The 21,383-nt window shown below is 36.3% G+C and overlaps 1 protein-coding gene across 1 annotated transcript in view; it reads left to right on the forward strand.

Moving 5' to 3' along the window:
- The window catches only part of PLCL2 (phospholipase C like 2), a 98,879-nt gene that overhangs the window by 70,598 nt on the left and 6,898 nt on the right, over positions 1-21,383 (forward strand). The window contains exons 4-5 of the mRNA XM_062496176.1: positions 3,690-3,765; positions 18,987-19,096. Of these exons, the coding sequence (XP_062352160.1) occupies positions 3,690-3,765; positions 18,987-19,096 (186 nt within the window). The remainder of the gene's footprint in view (positions 1-3,689; positions 3,766-18,986; positions 19,097-21,383) is intronic.

Raw genomic sequence — 21,383 nt, forward strand, 5'->3', positions numbered from 1 at the left:
GGTGGGATGGGAATAGAAAGGAGAGTTGAAGCAATTTCAGCATTATATCTTGTAAGTTCTATATTTAAAATACATTTATGGATATTTTGAATCTTTGATTCCAGGACAAAAGCAGCACAGGTTAGAAATGTGAATCAGTGTTGTAAAAGGCTTGCTAGAAAATATGGCATACTTAACTTCATGTAATGTGTTCTTTTCTTGAATATGCCTGGATAGTTTGCAATACATTTTTAATGATCAGGTGGTAATGATCTGGTTGTTCCCTATAACATTTGCTTCCATTTCTCTTTCAAGATTTGTCACTGATAATATTCTAGAAGTTGGATATGTTTAGAAAATACCTGCTTATTGATTGGCTTGTTCAATATAGACTAGTTTAGGGTAGAGCAGATCCTACCTGGTCTTTCTCCTCAATTTCCACCACTAATTTGCCTTGAGATTTCCATGTCTTACTCTGCTGCAGACATAGTGTTTTTCACACTGAAGCTCCTGCTTACTCATAATTTTCTACTTTACTTTTGTATCAATCACATATATACATACCAGTATCATTTGGATTAGGCTAATTTTCTGTTTAAATATAGCCATTTATACATAGTTGTTCCATATGCTGTGTCTGCCAAAAGTCTTTCAGTTTCTGTGAATGTCTACATGAGTGTTTTCATGAGGTTATAATTTTGGCTGGAACACTAGAAAGAATTTGTATGTTCAAGCCCTCCATAAGAGTAATTTAACAAAAAGCTGAACACATGCTAAAAGTGACTGCGTGGTGAAGAGCAATATAAGAATAAAATTATAATGAACTAATACTATTACTTTGTTAATCAAGCACAGCTAGAAGGTGGCACCTACTCATGCACACAGCATACTGCTCCATTCTTTTCTTAGGTAAGGACATTTGAAAATTGGGGTGTTCCATAATATTGATTGAATGGTAGTGGCAGTCAACCCCTGAATTATGGCTAGCTCAGCCAGTTCTGCTCTGCAGTGTTGTTTATCTTAAATACAACTTTGTATGTATTTCAGAGCCCAAAGATAATGAAAGTAACTGGTCTTGATGATATAAAAATGGATATTAGAATAATTTCTGCCACATGAAATGCATTGCCTTTTTTTTTTTTTTTTTTTCCCAGAAATTGCAAAGAGGGCATTCCTTTTGATCCGAGGGTATTTAGTAGCTTTCTGTACTGGAGCTGTGAAATATGAAATTGGCATGTTAATATGAATTCTTCAGTGTTAGCATGACCATGATGAAAGAACACTAATACAGTGATTAGTTTCTTTTCCTTTCATCTGCAGAACCAGTAAAACTTTCTTGTTTTGTCAATACAGAAAGTAAACAAAAAAGCAGTAATGTAAGCATTTTTATTCATCTTAGAATTGTCTTATTTCTGAAGATCAGTGCAGTGTGTCAGAGGAAGTTTTCTAATCAGCTGAGACTTGTTCTCCACTGCTTCTAATTATTGGATGTTCATGTAGGATGTATGAAGGAAGATGAGCAGATAGATATATTCTGTGTCTGGAACAGGACCTAACTGAGATGACTTAGAAATTATGTTATTATACACATGGAGTCAGTAAAACAGAGTAGGGCAGTTGTAATATTTCTTACAATTACTTCAAAACAAATACCTTGACTGGGCAGCACAGTTGTTCTCTTTTTTTTTTTTTTTTTTAAGGAACTCCAGTCAAAACAATGCTCAGGTGACAGGACTCATATTGATAGAGAATTCCTCTCTAGTCCTTATTATTGTGTATTAGCATCCCAGAAATGCCCAGCATTTCATTTCTGAAGGTGATTTTCAATTCAGAAAAACCCGCTTTACAGTTTCCTTTCAGCTAGTTAGCAAAATAGTGTCAGCTCTTGGAAGTATACAGCTGACATCAGCTGTGTTTTGGTTCTCTCCATTTAAGTTCATTGCAGAAACAAATGTGTTACATGACATACATATTGAAACAGGTAAATCCTTGCTTGTCAAACAACTTTATAGGCATCTTATTTCAATTTGTGAATTCTGTTTTAGAGACTGAATAGTAATGAAACACAGAGAAAGGGGGCTTTCTCCTTGACCAATCAGGAATAGTCAGTTTGCAGTGCTCCCTATGTGGGTGAAATATAATATTCTCTTACTTAAATTGTCTTTAATTTGTTACACTTAAATAGTAATCAACGTAATTCTATTTATTGGTAGATTTTGCTTCAATGAAAATTCATATTTATATTCAAAGAACAACCCAGTTAAAAATGGGGTAAACTAAAGTTTTTCACTTGCAGCTTAGCAACCTGATCAAACTATTTTTCCTTCATATATCATAATTTACATTTATTTAAAACAACCCTGACAACTGACATAATCAGGCTAAGCAGATAGAGATTAGTTGGGATGTGAGGACTAAGTTAAATTATCCAGTATGATGACCTCCACATATACTCTAAAGTTGCTTATTCACATGCTGATTGTGTGTAGCATGAACTAAAAATTTCAGGGTTTGCATTATTTTCCTTATGGGTTCAAACTGAAATAATAGAAATAGAACTAGAATTATTTTTAAATGTTTTGTCATTTGTTTAAACCAGATTTTTGTGCAGCTGACAGTTTTAGAAGCCTGTAGAGTAGTTTGTCTGTGCAGGTGTTTTTCCTCCTCACTTGCTTGCACATTTGTCACGATCAGAAATCTGAGACTTGCTTGCCTGCTTCTCAAAATTGATTTATGCCTTACTTGGAGCAATGTTCAGAAAAACAGCCTCAATGTCATTCAGCTGGGGAAGGCTCCTTCTAATATGTGTGAGGAAGTCATGCCTCTTACAGTAATTTTTCTCTGAGGAGTGTTAGAAAGGTTTGGGCTTTTTTTCCTTCTAACATGGAATGTTCCTCCTCGTAAAAGCAAATTGTGGTCCCCTAAGGAAAAGCAAGTTCCACATGAACACCCACATAAGTAACATGTCAAAAGTTTAGTCATTGTTTTAGTGGAGAGAAAATTGTCTGCTTGAGTGGATGCCAGAGACTTCAGTGGGTAAAAGTGAAGTTGTTACGTCTCAGTAGATACCCTCGACTGGAAATTCTGCACAGTTCCATCTTAGTAGCTGTGCATTCAGCTGGGCTCCCCTGAAAGGCTTTTTGTTTAGAAAGACCAGCTAAAGGAATAATTTATTTTTCTCATCCTCCTCTACCAGCCTCAAGTGATTTGTTTGCCTCCATAACGCATTGTCTCATGCATATGTGCAGGTCAAGCTACAAAATGGAAAATGTAGAGGAAAAAATCTGGAAAAGCAATGGAATGATGCTTAGGAAAAAAAGATGCAGTGGGTCATGAGTGATAATCATCCAGAATGCTGGAGTGAAGGAGGAAGAGGAAAATTCCAGGTTACCTCACCCAAGCCACCAAAAGTGAAATGCCTGGTGGTATCATTCCCAATTGCTTTGATAGGCAGTGAACTATGGAGTAGACATTTTGCTTCAGTATTCACAGATTCCAGCCCAAAATAATATTTTTAGGCCTTTATGTTATGTTTAGGCACTTCTCTGCCTCATTATGTCCAGGAAAATGAGTGTATTCATTATGTTAATGAGAAATATTAGTTTATCAAGTCAAGTTCAATTTTTAAGCATCATTTACAGCTGAAAAAAATTTAAGTAAAAATGTACTTTTACTGATATTTTGTATGTTTTAATTTATTTTCTCTACAGATGATTCACACCATCAGGATTCTGGTTGAAAATACAGATAGCTTATATGAGAAGATAGTACAGTGTCAGAAAGCAGGTAAGTACAAGCTGCTTTTAAAAATATTTTACATAACTTAGTGCATTTTTTTATTTTCCAAAACTTATAATTAGTATGCAATTGTAGCAGAAAAACCCAAACCAAAACCCAACAACCAAACAACAAAAAACCTCATACAAAAAAAGACAAGAGATTATTGTAATTTAGGCACATCCAGTAGGAGTGAAAAGACATTTCAAATAATAGAAGTCAAAGATTCATAGAATTATATCTTGAATTTGGAAATTACAAGTATTTTATACATGGGCAGTATCTTGTTGGTATTGTCATTTCCCCAAATGAAAACACAAGATTACAGGAAACAAAGAGAATGATCTTTCTTCACGCTGAAATTTTTTTACCATTTGCTCCTCTTTCTCTATGTGAGAACTTCTTTTTTTGTGGTAGCCCAGTGTTCTTCAAAAGCAATGGTGAAGTTTGAATTGATAGAAGAACGTTGCCTTCTGATAATTACGTGACACTAGCTCAGATGTTTGGCTCCTGAGTTTCCCTGGATCTGTTGGGTGGATGCCCTCTGGTTCTGTGTTGTTCCCACAAGTTCTCTGAAAGGTTTCCTGGGTCTGATAAACATTTGAAATAGATGGTATAACTACTTCTTGACCCCTTCACAAACTGACCCTTTTTTTAACATGATGTTTTGCAACAGTTTTCTCACTTGGACACAACTGGGTTTTGAAGGTTTCCTGCTTGTTTTGATAGCACGTCTGACCTTGTTGTTTAAACATGCTTGTTTTCTTTTGACCTTTTAACTGTTTTATAAACATTGTTACAATTTTGCTGAAAGTGATGCATCACATTTTGCATCAGAAGCAGGAATGCTGCCAAAGACTCAGCTGAAGCATTTACAGCCATGTTTTGCTTGACTTGATTGTAACAAAAGCTTTTTGCATACAAATACATTTTTATCTACCTGATATTAGGCATCCTGCACTCCCATTATCTTCCATGATTTTCTTCCATTCTTCGATTTGCTTCTCCACTCTCCTACAAATTCCAGTCTCTTTGCTTTGTTCCTTTTCCCCAAAAAGAAAAAATAATGCTCTTACGCTCTCAGCCTTCCTTTAAAAACTCTCTCCTATTAACAGTGGCTTTCAGCTCAGACCAGCAGCAAGGAAGGTTTACCCACTCAGAATTTCTAAATGTCCCCTTAATTCACAGCATAATCTCCTCAGACATTGTGAGCTTTAGTCACACCACAGAACTTTCAAAATGCCTGAAAATTTTAAGTTGCCCTATTTACCTGAAATTGTCAAACATAAATACCAAACATAAATTACCAAGCATAAATACCATGAGTGACAAAATATTATTTCACATATCTCATTGATAGATGCAGAGATTTATCTAAAATACTGTGGTGGTTTTGGCTGGGACAGTTATTTTTCTTCCTAGTAGCAGGTATGGGACTGTGTTACAGAGCTGTGCTTTAAAGTGAGGCTGATAATACAGAGATGTTTTTGTTACTGCTGAGCAGTGCTTACACAGGATGATGCTTTACTTTGCTTGTGTGCACGGCTTTTGCTTTACCCATTAAACTGTCTCAACCCACAAGTTTCTCACTTTTACTCTTCTGATTCTCTCCCCCATCCCACTCAGGAGGAGTGAGCAAATGTGCAGTACTGGTTTGCTAGCTGGGGTTAAACCACAGCAGTACCAAACAAAATATATTGTGTTGTTATAAGGATGTTGCCTGGTAGATGTTTATGCTTGCTTCTTAAATCACCTCCCATTTATGTGGTGATAATGTGCTGGGGTTTTCTTAGTGTCACCAGCACTTTAGATACTTGGTTAGAGGTAAGGCAAAAGCTAGTTGCCTGAATTTCAGTATTTTAGAATTGTTGCTCTTCAGAAAAGATTGCTTTCTACTAGCTTATGTGCATTCCTGTAAACGTCCATATGTCTGACTTTCTTGAGTCTTGCCACCTTATTTTACAGTGGGGACAATTCAGTCCAGGAATCTTTTGTTTAAGAATGCCAAAAACTAAAATGCTAAATAGTGGAGATTTTGATCTCCTTCAAATGAGAACCCTCCAGCATGGTGACATAAGCCTGAGTATGGATTATGTAATAGATCTTGATATTTAGGGCAGCTTTAGCCCTGCAGGGTCAAGGCATTTTTTAAGATGAATGAGCTGAATTGCCTTTTAATATCAGCGGGTTTTGAAGATTATCTTACGACTGATTGATCTCATGATCTCAGTAGATGCTACTCTAATAACGAGTAAAAGATTATACATTTTCCTCTGTAGTTTCATGATAAGGAGAAAGCAAAATCATGCCTTTCTTTGGGCTTTTTTGTTTTCTTTGTGGCTCAAAGGGTGAAAAAGCTGCTAAAATAAGAAGTACACAGTGTGACTATAAGAAGTAAATTTTTGTTGTCATAATCAGGCTTGCAAGAGAATTTTGTCATATCGGCAAAGTGGATTCACTCTGTTGAACTGTTTTCTGTCTTAAGTTTAATAATAAGGCTTTTGGTCTCCTATAGAATTCCGACCCAATTTGAAAATAAATGCTGTACTATTTCCTTGGTTGATAGACTTTTGGATAAACAAAGATACAGTTAATAAGATGGCTATTTTCAGAATTCAGGTTCTTTGCTATTAATATTCTCTGAGATCATTTAACTATAAACATCTCCTCATTTTGGTTCTTTAAAATTAAACCATATTAAAAACCTCTCTGTTTTATTCATATCAGCATATTAATTTCAGCTGAACACATTCCGTTCTTAGTTAAATAGTTATTGAAAGTATTTTAGATACATAAATAATGAAAATATCTGGGAATGTGATATTGCTTTCCTTCCCGCTGTACTTTTTCTTCTTTTCAGAATTAAGAAAAAAATCCACATAACTTCAAGGTGACTGCAGTGCCTTTTATTTTGTTGCTATTAAGCCAGTTAGAGTTGCTGCAAGAAAATAGAGTCTAAGTGCTAAAGGGAATTGGAAGATAATCTGGTCCATTGCCTGTCTCTCACAGAGGCCTAAAATCCTCCTGTATCTTTGCTAGAGTAAAGAATTTGAATGTCCAGGTCACCTTACCCCTCCTTTGCACCCAAATCACATTATTCCTGAACTCCTCTTTTGAGTTTTCCACTGCATTTTTTGCTTTATAATTCAAATACTGCCTGAGCTCATCCATAGTTAAAAGAGAGAACCATGACTTAGGAATTCATTTGGGTGGTCAGCAGTGGAAGCTCAGAAGAATATTCCAAATATTCATTAAGTTACAGGGGCAATAATTACCAAACACATCTTGCTGGTGACAAAGAACTACTGAACTTAATCAAATGTAGATATGACTGAAGGATTTTTGAGCAACCTGGTGTGGTGGAAGATGTTCCTGTGCATGGCAGAGGTTTTGGATCTAGATGATCTTTAAGGTCCCTTCAAACCCCAAACCATTCTATGATTCTATAATCTTGGGAAATATAAAATCAGTAAGGGTAAATTTATGAGTGTAGGGGAAAAGATTGCCTTGACAATACCTGCAAAGAATGGTCTCTGAGGTTTCTGTTTTAATTCAGAAAATGAAGTTACTGTATAGAGTTCAAGCAGTGTCAGTTTAGTGTTAATATGATGCATAAAAGTGTATTTTGTATTGCAGCCCTGTTTGCTCAAACTAAGGATGAATTAATTTTTAAGAGTTCAGATTCGTAAAAAACATACATATTTCTTTCCATATGGTTTTATAGACATAACCTTCCCTAGGCATCTGTGCAGCCAGAATTCTTGTTCAGATTCTTATTTTCTGGGAACTTGGCTCCACTATCCTTTTCTGCATTTGACCATCATAGTTTTGCCTTATGGATGTCATTTTCCTGGCTGTCATTTTGATGATATTCTGTCCCTGGATGGATTTTTATACTTTTTTCCTCATAGTGCGTCAGGACTGAGCTGCTTTTGCTTTTCTTGTGTTTGCTCATTTTTTAGCAAGAGTTTCCAGTGCCTGATGGATTTTCAGCCCTCGTCATGTTCTGTATCACATTGTCCCAAAGGCTCTCTGTAAACATCCACCAGGCTACTTCCTTTGAATTTGTTTTTAAAATTATCCCAGAAATATAGTTGGATTGACACATGTCCTCCTACTACCTTAACCGAAATAGTTTTCATTGCTTCCTTGTGGTCCCCACTCTTCCTTTATCCATCTGTTCTCTTTCTTCCTCATACTTTGATTCTTTGAGTTGTTGGAGCAGACTCTGTCTTATTTATCCCATCTGACTGCCTTTATTTAATAATGAAAGTAATGAATGACATAAAAGGAGTATATTTTCAAACATGTAGTTCAAAGCAGCCCTTCAGCAGTGTCAGTAACAGGATATGGTTTCAAGAAAGGAAGTATCCAGCCGTTCTGGATGCCATTAAAGATAAACACAGTACACAGTATCTGTTGGAAAAAGGTTAATCTGATCTGCATGCAGAAAAATACTAGGATGATGGCCATACAAACACTTCAAATACTTCTGGTAGTTGAAAATTGAAGGAATAAAATCAATTTTGTTCGAGTAGTTTTAACTCTTACTTCCCCACTGTTACTACTTAAGCTTTCCAGCAAAATAACACTTCTATTGAGCTGTTGAGATTTTTTTTTTTTTTTTGGTATTTGTTCCGTTTATTAGTATTCTAAGTTGTTTTTTGATTCACGTTCACCAAAATACGTATGTAAAAGTAATATTCTGACAGATTAGATAATCCACTGACAGAATAAAGGAAATTTATATACTTAACTATTGAGGAGCACTTTTAAATTTTTGGTATATAGTTAGGCAGTTGAGTTTTTTATTTAAACTGTGAAAGGCAATGACTAGGTTCCCAATATTTCTGCAGTTATCCCTGACTTGAAAGAGAATTTGTGGTTTTTATGGTTTGGGTACTGTGAAGTTCATCGGAATTAGTTAATCCATGTATCCTGAAACACTGCCTCTCATCAGCAGGTCTTGACTCTTGGTTAGAAGCCATTGGATTTAACTACTCTTTTGTAAATAGGGAGTGAAGGAGTGCTGTTCTATCTGTTATCATTGGACTTTGCACCTGAGAATATTTAATTTTTTTTGACTGCCATCAGTAGGACATGCTGATCTTCAAGTTGCATCTTAGAATTGGATCCATTACTATATTTTTCTATGAGTTTCACTGTCAAAAGAAAGCAATCTATAATATTTATCGCCATCACATAAACTCCAATGTCAACTATGGCTGAAGCAGTACTTGGAGACCACTCTCAGCCAGTTTGTATGCTTTTGAGATACCTGTTTTTCCTTGTTTTCTCTGTGTTCCTATTTTGTAATAAGCCAGTTATCAAATTCTTTAAACTCCTTTCTCCGCACTTGTCACAACATAATTTTCAATATTTGCTAGCACAATAGGCTTTTGCTGATAGCTAAGGAATAAAAGGGCGTATTCAAATTATTCCCATTATGTTTCGAAACTTTCTGTATTCTATCCATAATATCTACCTGTTTTTTTCTTGTTTGCTCTTTGTCCTGTCTACTCTTTTTTTCTGTGTTTTTCTTCCTATTTTGTCATTCCTTCTCAAATAACTCCACTAAGCCTTTCCAGGTGCAGTTCCACAGCAGCTCAGATTATACTGGCATTGCATGTACTCACTGGCTCTGTAAACCTGTTCCTCTCTTGTACCTTTCAAGAATATTCTTGAAACCACATTCTGCTGGGGAGGAGGGGAAGTGAAGAATTGCCCTTAGATCAACTTAAATAGTATTAGGGAATAGGTGATGAGTCATTTTTCTTTAGGCTCAAATCTTTTTCACCATAGTTATTCGCACCAGTCATACACCACGTTTTTTTCCTTTTTTTTTTTTTTTTTTTTTTTTTTTGTGTGTGTGTATTTTGCAAAAGGGTGGATGATTTCCAGGAGACATCTCACATTACTTCTTAATGACCTCACTTACTGGTACTAGGGCAAATACTTGACCGGCACAGACTTTTGCATTACTCTCTTGAATTTGCCCCTTCACATGAAGACTTCTTTATCCTTCTTGTTAATGTAATGCTAGAATAAGAAGTAGTTGGATTTCTGTGGAAGTGTGGAAGAGATTCATTACTATTGCCTATGAAGCAATGTGGGCTCAGCCAGATCTGAACACTGGGAAAAATGACAATGTGCCATAAATCAATATCTTTATTAAGTCTGCATTCTAACATTCAATAAAATCAGGAACTTTTCAGTAAAATCTCATTGGTCTCTCTTGAGTATCAAGACTGATAAACAAAATATGGAAACAGCCTTTTATTGACAGTCTTAATTCATTCTTATACATGTAGTGGCTGAACTCGAACCCCATTCAGAAATATAATCTGTCTTCACAGAGGAGTGTCTTTGTGGAATGAAGTTTTCTGTACATTGTGGGTGGAGTACCATGGGTCAGTTTTTCAGAACAACTGCTTTAGTATGTGAAGGTCTGGTGGTTCTCTGTGAATTTTGTGGAAGTGTTGTTTTGGAGGAACAGAAAATGTGTTGGTGTTGGTTTCATGAATTTTTTTCAGTTTATATTATTTTTATTGCCTTTGGTAGCTAGAAGGGTAATTTTACATAGGATTTTTCTTGAAAGCTTTTGGAAGGGTGGAGCTCGTTACTTAACCTTTGGAACTAAAGAAGTTGTAGCATGGATGTCACAGTGTCCTCTTTGCTGCTTCATACCAGTGTAAGCTTGGTGCTGCAACTACTTTGAATCTCTTCTGATCGTGTTTCTTGAAGAATTTAGTGAGCATCTGAGGTCCTCACTGACTTCCCAGCACTAAAGAAAGTTTCTTTTATGGAAGACTGAATTACTGTGATTGCATATGGGACTGCATGAGTCTGGATTGGAAGACTAAATACTAATTTAAAGGAAAGGATGCAGAAAGGATGGTCTCCTGGTTTGAAAGACGGGTGTTTGCTAAGGAAAGCAGAAGCTTCCCTTTGGACTGAAAAAAAATGTGATTCTTCCGATTATTATAATTTTGGAATTAAGAGAGCTCTCAGGCAAAGATATAGGGGTAGGAATAACAGTTCTTTACTAGTATATCTAACAAGACAAACAAGAACAACAACAGCTATGAAATTACCCACAAACAGAACAGTAACTCAGTCCCAGTGTTTTTTGGCTGCAGGCACCTTTTCCCTGAGCTGCAGTTCCCGGTGCTGGGGGCGGGCGGGTCCCGCAGAGCCGCAGGAGGGCTGGGGGTGATGGCAGCGCTGTCCCAGGGGGAGAGAGAGATGGAGAGAGAGCCCTCCGCTCACGGTGTGGGTCCTGGTGCTCAGCAGAGTGCTGGATGGTGGTAGTTCACAGCGAGAAGACAGCCGGGCAGGGTCCGATGGTGGTTTCCCAACGCTGGGATGGCAGGGATGGGACACCGGCGGCGATCGTCCTTCTCGTCCGAACTCCGCGGGGGTAATGGGACGAGGCCCAGCCTTCCGCTTCCTCTTCTGGCTGTTTGAATCTCGCGGGGTTTCCCTCTTCCCTCCCGTCCCCTCCCCCTTGCCACCAGGGCCCAGTCAACAGGTATCTTAGCATGACAATGGGGAAAATTCCACAGAGGGAAAAAGGGAGAAAACCAACCCCCAACAGATGGTGCTTGGCAGGCTGTGATGCCACTGTTGGTTGGGATATTGGAATAAGAAGGTTCTCTTAAGTATGCAATGTGTCTTTACTGATTTTCAAGAATAACAGGGCACCAGGCATCAAAATAGTTTTTAACCACCTGAGGAGGGGCAGTAGATACCGGTCTGTCTGTGTCTGAGGAACATTTCCACGTACTACAGAGATAGTGCACAGTGCCAAAGAAGTTGAAGTAATTAAAAAATACTGGACAACTAATTAAGGTACTGTATTCTTTTGTCAAGTAGTTACCTGAATATATTGAATGCAAATAATTTGTACCTTGAGCATCTTAAATCTGCAGCAAAATATTCTTTGAATCTGCCAAGAAATTCTGATATTCTAGTGATGGCATAACATTTTTTCAGTATCTTTAGTGGAAACTAAGTGTTTGGAAGTACTTCAGCATTTAATCTTTGCTCCTGCTATGACTCAATTTTTGCAGTTAGTAATGATTTTTAGAAAATAGGGAGGTACGCTAGGCATTAATATATTAAGGTTAATTTTAAATCTTTGTGTAAAGAGTGTTTTGTAAGCAAAATATATGAGAATTTACAAGTATAGTGACCTCTACTGCTTCTTTAACATGATGGATTTGATTTACTGTTGATATGGTTTGGTAGCCAGACGCTTTTCCCAATCTCTTTTTCTGATAAAATTCATTTTAAGAGGAAATTGTGTGGCTGAAATAGCTGCTGTTTAAGGAATATAATCTAAAATAAAAATATTAAGAAATATATTTAATGCTGTAAAAAATTAAAGCTGTTTCTTTCAAAGATGTGGCCAAGAATAGCAGCTGTATAATCAAATTAAATGTTTATATGTAGAAATGAATACTTACAGCCTAAAGCCTTTCCTAGAATTTTTAGTTCCCTTTATTGCCATTTAACTTACACAGTGGAGGAAGAAATATTTGAATATATAACTTGAATATATACTATTTGAATTATCTAAATATATATGTGTATATATATATATATATAAAACTGGTTTCTTGAATTTTTGTTCTTGTAAAGAACAAATCCCTGTATGCAAATTAATCACAGAATCTTTGTAAGTGGTTGAGTCTACATTGTAGTAGATCTGCAAGGTGTGGTAACCTAATCAAAAGCTGTGAAATATTTTCCTTACATTTAAAATTTTTAAATATTTATTTAGTTTTATTTTGTATTTATAACTCGTTTGAAAATTATTTAATTTGCTGTTAAATCAAAGCACTCTACCAGAAATGAAATAAACTATATTTGGCTTGACTCAATTTAAGTGCTTCATACCTGGAATATTACCAGTGTGTATTTCATATAGACGTAGTCAAATTTTGTTTATTACTCATTTCATGTTATGCCTACTCAGGATATGCATTTATTGCCAGAGTTTCATCACTATGCTGTTTCACTGATAAAGTTCTTTGTTAAGAGAAAAAGCTTAGCAGGAGGAGCCCACCTGCTGTGTAGTCATGTCTCAGCTAGGTTGTAAATCATCTCTTGGCAAGAAAGCTTTGATCAACGAAAACAAATGAGCGTGTCAAGGAGAGATTTGGCTTTAGAAACACAGCTAAGCAAGTGTTATGCTGGCTGTTTTGCTAAAGATTCCTTGAAAAATTAGTATCTTGGTTCTCAGTTAAAGAAAAGGTGTGAATTTTTTTGCTATAAACTGGGATTTTATGCCAGGGCTTTGTGATAGGAACTCTTACAAAGGCAAACAAATCTCAAAGTTCCAAATGTACCTGAACTTGTACCATACAGGTATGTATTCCATTTTTCCATGTTTCAGTTTGTTTTCACGTCTTGATTTTAATAAATGTGTAACTATCATCAGAGAATTCAAACAAAGATACATATATTGTATGTAAAACCATAATTACATGCAGTTCAGTGACCGAAGGCCACTTTCCTTTTTAATAAAGGCTTCTTAACTAGTTTAAAAATAGCAGAATCACTTATCCTGCTTTATATACCACATTTTAATTAATATCTTAAGTGTGGTATTTTGGAACTATACTGAGAGCCCAGTAGTGGGAGGAATTGCTAACCAACTTCCAAGAGGTGTCATTTCTAGTTAGTAATTAAGGATAATGAATTTCATATGAAGTAGCTTCAATTTTAGAGAAAGGAAGAAACTATTTTTTCAGTGGTTGAAAAAGTACAGTTGAAGATGGGTGTCTTTTAGTAGCATCAAAAATGTTGGTTTTGAGATATATCACTAAATAATATTTTTTTTGATGAAGATACAATGTTGGGGCTACAACAATATGCAGGGCATCTTTTTTCTAGCATTTCAAGCATCAGTAGAACAATAACACATATTTTAAGCTCATATGAATGTTGTAAGTTCTGAATGTTTTTTTATCTTCTGAACTTACTTGTGAAAAATCAAACGCTAAGAATCCAGGACATAAAATAAAGCTGAAGTTCCAGTCTGGAAGCTATTCTAACAGAAGATGTCTCAAAATTATCACCCTCTCAAGACAATTACATTGCTTTATATGTTTTATTTAGGAAAACCTTTTGTTATTAAAGTATGTCATAGCAATAAGACGCCTTGCTCTCTGTACTGTCATTTAGTCCTTGTTGAGTTTATTACATAAATGTTCCATCAGAATATGTTAAGCATAAATTAATGCAGGTTTGACATACTTTGCATGTAATACTGTAGGTCATCCTGCAGCTGGTTGAGGAAACACAGGACTGTAGGGTCCTTGAGTGTGCTTCCCAGTACAGCTCTTGAAAATGGATCGTGTTGAGCTATATTTTAAAATGAATGTGAGTTTTTGATTGGAGTAATTTTCTCATTTTAAAGCTGATCACAGAACCACATCTACAATAGTAATAAATTTTACAGAAGTTCTGATTTTGCTGATGGACAGCCATCCTAATATTGCCCTTTAGCTGCAATGATCCTTTGATGTCTGAGGTCTTACCTGAGTGGTCAAGAGTATCTAGAGAGCAATTGCTCCTCTTTTGGTTTTCTTTTTGCAAGACTAACCAAGCAAATTTTTGTTAGTCTCCTCAATGATACATGGTTCCTACTGCATCGAGTAGCTTTATAGTACTTCTCTTTTCCTCATGCCATTTGAATTTACTGAAAATGGGAGAAGAGAATTGTGCGTAAAATTTCAGAGTAGCATCTTGAATGGTAAGGTATTCCCAGCAGAATGAAGAAGTGTTAAAACCATCTAATGCATTCCAGGGCTGTGGTAAAGGGTCTGAGAGAGAGGGGAAAGCTGAGACAATCATGAAATTCAAACTAGCCAGCATTCATTGGGGAACCAGAAAGAGATTCAGCACTGATGGGGAAAATACTATTTGGAAATACTGAAGGATTATTTATGAGAATGCTTTAGAATAAACAAGTGTACTGCAGAGGAGAAGAATATGCTCTGATATCTCTGGTTATGATTGGGAAAATTTGTTGGCAGTATTTTGTTCACTGTACAGAGCTGCTGTTGAATCATGCTATTGCTGTGTTGTTACATATATTACAGTGTGTTTACATGCCTTGCAATAGGAGGGTGAATGTTTCACTGGAAAGCTGGTCTTTTTAATGTGGAAGACTTGAATCAGTTTTCGTTTTGCAAATGCTTGGGAAACTGTATGGCTTCTGTCAGCCCTCCCTTACTTAGGCAGTGATGGCCAGACTTCTTAGTGCAGGTTACACAAACTAAGTGCTCTTAGCACCCCCAAGCAGAAATTCACAATGGGACCAAATAATAATGGTGTTTGAAACGTCTTCACACTGTCACAAACAGTAGAGTTACCACAGTCAAACAAATTAAAGAAAGCTAGAAAGTAGGACTAAACCAATCAACCTCACTTCAGTCCCACAAAAGGTGGGATGTCCACCCTTGGTGATATTGAACAGCCACCTCAACGCAGTCCTGGGCCACCTGTTCTCTTTTCCTGGTTTTGAGCCATGGGGTTGGTCCAGAGCTGCCTTCCAACCTCAGTGATTCTATGCAAATAGGGATTTTAGTAAAGAGTCTCCAGTCAAAAGAGCTTTTCAGATCTGAGCTTTGTGGCTCAAGGCAACAACCAAGAATAACTTCATTGTAGATAAATACATTTGTGCAGTGGGCAAAAGTTAAAACACAGAAAATACCATCCAAACAGAAGAGCACACATCCTATGTGTTCTTCGTGGTCACTCACAAAGTTGTTAATTATATCATGCTTTAAATCTGCCACAGTAGATGGAAAATATTACTAACTTTTGCTTTCTTTGATTAAGGTGGCATAAGCAAAAATGTAGTGAGTAATACATCAGGTTAATTGTATGCCTGTTATCATTCAAGAGCTCTCAGGCAGTTCAAAATTACTAATTAACCAATAAATCTAGAAGTAATTAAGCCTCATAAAAGTTACTTGTTTACTATATCTTAATGAGAGTGAGAGCTGAATTTTTACTTGCAAGGAGAGAGAAAATTGTGTATATAAAATAGTAATTTAACATTGAGTTTTCCTTGTAAGCATATCCTGAAGGCACGTTTACATGGGTTTATATGGACATGTAATTTATTTTATTAATTTAGCTGATAGTGAGAATATCTTCCCTCTTTTTTTTTCCTTTTTCTGTTATCCTGTAATAAATTTTATTTTGGAATTTAACACTTGTGTTATTCCTTTGTCATAGTTAATGCATTAAATTATAATTTAATAAATTATATGCATATGCAATATTTAATAAATTATATGCATAAATAATTCCAAGGCAAAGTACAAGAAAACCAAGTGGGAACATATAGGAAGAGAGACATAGTCAACAGTTAAATGTTGTGCTGTATTCATGTTCTAAAATTTAATTGTCCATTTATTGTGTCGCAAATACAATTCACGCCTTTCAGCAGATGGAAACACTGAGGCAAGGAGATGAAATAATACATTTCAGTCAATCAGGCAAGAGCTAGTAATGGAAGTGGAAATAAAATTCAAATCTACTTGCCCCTGCTTGTATGTTTAGGCTCAGAGTAGGATAGGTTTAGTGTAGCATGATGCTGAGGAGTTGGCCAGTCTGTGAGAGATGTTGAGGTTAGGGGGGGTGGTCAGTGCTGTTTAAGCAGGAGGCACCTGACAGCTGAGGGTCTACATGTGTGTGCCCTGGTAGGATGATCTGACTCTTTCATTTCCTGAAGGAGGGAGATGGGATGTTCCTTCCAACTTCCATGTGTAGTTAGCTGGGGTGGAATGTCTTTGGCAGGGCAGAAATTAATCATAGCAGGAGTGTAGACTGGGAAGAGCATCACCACAGAAAGTTGTCAGTGAACATAAAGGAGCTTTTCTGGCTGGCAGAATGGTCACCATCGTGTCCACGTCTGTGATGTCAGGAACTTTGTATACATCAAAATAATCTGAAATTGTACTGGTTTGAAAAGCAAAACCAGTGAGACTTCAAGTCAGTAATACAATTTTTAATAGGGAAGAGAAAAAGGAAAAATACATGCAATAATAAAAAAATAAAACCACTGACAGAGTCAGAATACAACCTGATACCCTGTCAGTCAGGGTGTTGGTGCAGTTTTCTTCCAAAGGGTCCAGTGATGATGTGGAAAAAGCCTGGTTCTTCCTCTGGAATCCAGTGGAAAAAGGCTGCCTTTGCCGTTCTAAACCTCAGTTTTTATCTAGGTAGGAAAGGCTTGGCTCATCCCCCTGGCTGGAGCATCTCCCAATGGGATGATGTAATCTTCTCAGTTATACAGTAGGACTCAATGGCCCATTAATAGAAGATACTTCCCACAGAGAAAAGGATGATCACCCTTATCAGTTATGGCCCATCAACAGAAGACATTTCCCACAGAGATAAGGATGATCACCCTTCTCAGATGGTAATAGAATATGTATCTTGTATTGTAAACCAGGACAGAAATCTACAAAGCATTTAACACATAGGCACTCAGCATTGTTCTTAATATCTGTCTGAGTGCCTTTAGTTCAAGTTACTATCTGGTGTCCACCCACTTTAAAAGCTATAGTTGTTCAGATGGAAATGAGGTACAGAACTTCAAAAGTTTACCAGTATGTCTCAGAATTCATTGTACAGATCAGAAAATCTGTACTGTCGTGATTGCCTTAGAAGTGTAATATTGTAAATATGGATCTGCGTATAATCTTTCCATAATCATATTGGGAGTTTATTTTTTTGGTTGATTTGAATGGGAAATGGATACTTACAACAATGATGGGTTGATGAACTTTAATTTCTCACCTGTTTAGAAATCTGTTTTGTGGAAATATAACATGAACATTATACTTGAGACTGCAGAGGCAGTGCTATAGAGAAGTGATTGAAATAAAAATTATACAGTATGTTAATTCAGGGAAAATATTTGCCATTTATTTTTCTTGTAGCAAAATTTAAAATAGTAAGAAAAGGTAGGAAGAACAATTCTGCCTTTCCAATGAATCTATGAATACTTTTAAAAATGTACGTGTGTTTGTGGGAGTAAGGTAAGGGAGAGTACAATGAAAACATTCAGTCTCTTTCTTTTAATGAGACATGAGTGTGGGATAGAGATTATGAAGAAGAGATAATGTCCTTAAAAGTCAGACTTCTCTCAGATCAACAGCCAACCCAAGTTTATATGCTTATTCATGGTAATTAAGTACATGTAAATTTTGAAGTACATACACTCACTGGGCAAACAGAAGATCACAGCATAGTTAAAATTATAATTTGTGCTTTAACTTTTACATTTGTAGGTGTATGTCACAAGTACTTGCCAACTTTTAACCTCAAAATACCCTGTACTTTATTAGATATGGAGATCTTGAGAACATAACTAAACTATGACTTTCATAGAAGAGTACCTGTAATCCATGTTAGGTTGCTCTGTGTACCCATAGAAGGACATTTGACTTCTCCTGTGTGAAGGAAAATAAAGTTTATTTTTATATGGCTTTTAACAACAGCATGGAAAGTAGATTATGTTTCTGCTGTCTGTGCAGTGTGAAAACAAACTTTGATTGGTCTGCACAGTGCTTAGATCAAGCCAATCTGAATTTTGCCAAAAATTTTTTATTTGGAGTTTGTCAGATACAGGTTTTGTGGATGCAGTAGTTTATGTGGTGTGGTAAAATGTCATAGGCATTCCTTGACAAGATCGCTTGGCATTCCTCCTTCACAGTTATTCTTTTTTTCTCAGGGATAAAGTGTTTATTTTCTGGGCAGACTCCACCATATAAGCTGTAAGCTGGAGAACTGTGATGTAAATGCATATAAGAGCAAGGCACATAATAAATTTATTGGGCTAGAGTAGATAATAAAATTACTGTTTCCATCCTATAGCAACTACAAAAAGTTTTTTTGATGTGGTACAACAAATTCAGTTATGCTTAGAGAATATATTTCTAAAGGAAATACTTGCTGGGCTCCATCTTTGTATAGCAATGACCTAACAGATGCTTCAGTGGATTTTTGCTTAGAGAGATTTGTATATATTGGCATGTTGTATGGCATTGCATCTTACTACATCAGATACATTTGTGCTTGAAGAATAAAATTTCTGAAGCTTTTTCACTGTCTTTTTGCTATATTAGTTTCAAGTTACTCTCTCTGTGATCACAAAAATGCACTAAAATTGAGACTATGTTTGTCCCTCTTGTTTTCCGCAGCAATGGAGTTTCATGAAAACCTGCACAATATAGGAGCAAAAGAAGGCCTAAAAGAAAGAAAACTGCAAAAATCAGTAGAAAGTTTTACGTGGAACATAACAATTTTAAAGGTAACGTGTCTTCCTTTGGTTAGTTACTGTGTTTTTTTTTCAAAACTGTCATTCTAATATTGTTACTGGTCATTACTCGGTGTCACAGTTCGACTGGGTTTATTCACTTCTATAATCACAGTCAGTTTGGTTTATATAACCTGAAACACAGCAGAGTCTCAATGTGACTTGTTATTCTCGTGTAGTGTTATGGAAGCTTATTTCATTTAGTTTTTCTGACATTTTCTTTTTGCAGTCTTTTAACGTTGGCAGGATCCTTGGTAATCTTTAATACGTGGCTGAAAAATGAGTCTTGACTTCTGCAAAGTGGCTCAGGCTGGAAGGAAGCTATGCCAGTGTTTAAACCCTGTTTTGTGATTTGAAAGAGAATAAGTGTTAAGGTTAATGCAGTTACTGAAAAACAAAAGGGAAGCTGTTACTGCTGCAGTCAGTGATGAGTGGTGATTAATGGTAGAAGCAAATTATGTTCATAATCCCGGGTGGAATAAATGGAGTGTATGAGCTGGAGATTCTCTTTAAATTTTGTTGAGCGTATTTGCTTATATTTTGATGAAAGAGTAAATGGTGAAGTATAAGAAAAGCTTTCAGACTGAGACACTCAGGAAACTAGAATGTGGAACAGTTCAGGTTTCCTATCGGTGATCTTTCATCTCAATAGACTATATCAAAATTTGTAGAGATAGAAAAACTGCCTCCCTTAATTTATCCCCTCGACACTATTCTTCTACCTCAAATTATTCAAGTTTCGTGTTTGCATCCACTAATGAGTTCTTCTCTCCCACTCAATCAAATACTTCTTCACTACATTAAACTATAAAGTCTGTTTTAATTATAAAGAAAATTATTTTCTCCCACCTAGTTTTTATTTTTAGTTCTTCTTGAAAGCACAGTTCCATACCGCCTCTTCTTACAGTGAACTATGACAGAAAAGCAGCAATGCATATGTATTTCTCCAGCTTTCCATGTTGGTTTGAACTGTTAAGCTTTTCATGATGTCTCTCTGTGCTCCAGTCCCTCCTGTGTTATACTCCACAAATCCAAAGCCGAGGAGAATCAAAAAGTGGCGAAATTTGCTACAGCATGTACAGTCAATAAATTCTAAAAATATGGGTGCAGGTTCTGCTTATAGGTAGAGGACCAGAATATCACATTTCCTGTATCAGAACAGAGTTTCCTGAAGATAGTGTATGGGATGTGTAATGTATCAGTCCTGTGCTTCCAAGGGGATGGAGAAGAGTCGGTTCAGTGGCTTTGGGCAAATGTCAAAGAAATAAATTCTTATCCCTTCCTTTCTGTCAAAGGTGTCAGATACCAGCTTGGATAGGCAAGTCTATTTTAATGCTGCCTGAAACAGCAGTACCTTTGCTTCATCTCTGCTTTACACTCTGAACATACGGGTTGGTGGGGGGGAGGTTTGCAGTTGGTGAGTGTCTGAAATGTGAAGTCGTGATTTCTGCGTTAGCCAGGAATTGGAGAAGCCACATGGTAGGTCTGGCTCTGAGGAGCACTGAAGGGCTTGTGTACCTGTCCTTAGGATTAACACAATTATGAAGTTAGAAAGCCTCCCTTTTGAAGAGATTATTGAGAAAATCTCTTCAACATTGACTTGGTGGTATTATTCTACTCAGAGATTAAGATCCTTTCTTTAGGAAGGATCTTAATTTGTCCCATAATTAATACTTCAGTTAACAAAAACTAGTGAGATTTTAATCAGCCTGTTGTTGAAACTTTAACAGGAGGCATTACAGGAAGTTCTGGTATGTTGTTACATTTTTACAGTAATTTACAGGTACTGCAGTTCAGAGACATCCATTAAGTGCTGTTGCTCATATTTAGATGTACAGAAAGTTAAAGGCTGAGAGTTGTTTGAAGAGACATACTGAAGTTTTTCGCTCCAAACTCTTTAACTGTGGGCTATCACCATACTCTCATGTCATATAATTAAGGAGAAGTTAAGCAGTTTCTAAGACCCTACTCTTCCTGTCTGGAGAAAAAGATCTGCAATCGTAATTTCAATCTGTCTTTCCATTGCCATGTTCCCAGTTCTCAAAAAACTATGAGAGAACAGGGATGAAAAGTGAACGTCTGTGTTTTTTTTTTTTTTAGTAGAAATTGAGCAGAAGAGTGACAATCTGAACCACTTTAAGAATTTTTTAATGTGTTGAATTCCTTGCCATCTTCAAATTAACTTCCTTCTCAAACAGTACAAAAATTGACATGGAAATACATAGTAAATACATGGACTCTTGGCTATGATGTACAAATTATTGTGTGGCTCTGAACAGCC

The sequence above is a fragment of the Cinclus cinclus genome, chromosome 1 (genome assembly GCF_963662255.1).
Source record: "Cinclus cinclus chromosome 1, bCinCin1.1, whole genome shotgun sequence".
Lineage (NCBI taxonomy): Eukaryota > Metazoa > Chordata > Aves > Passeriformes > Cinclidae > Cinclus > Cinclus cinclus.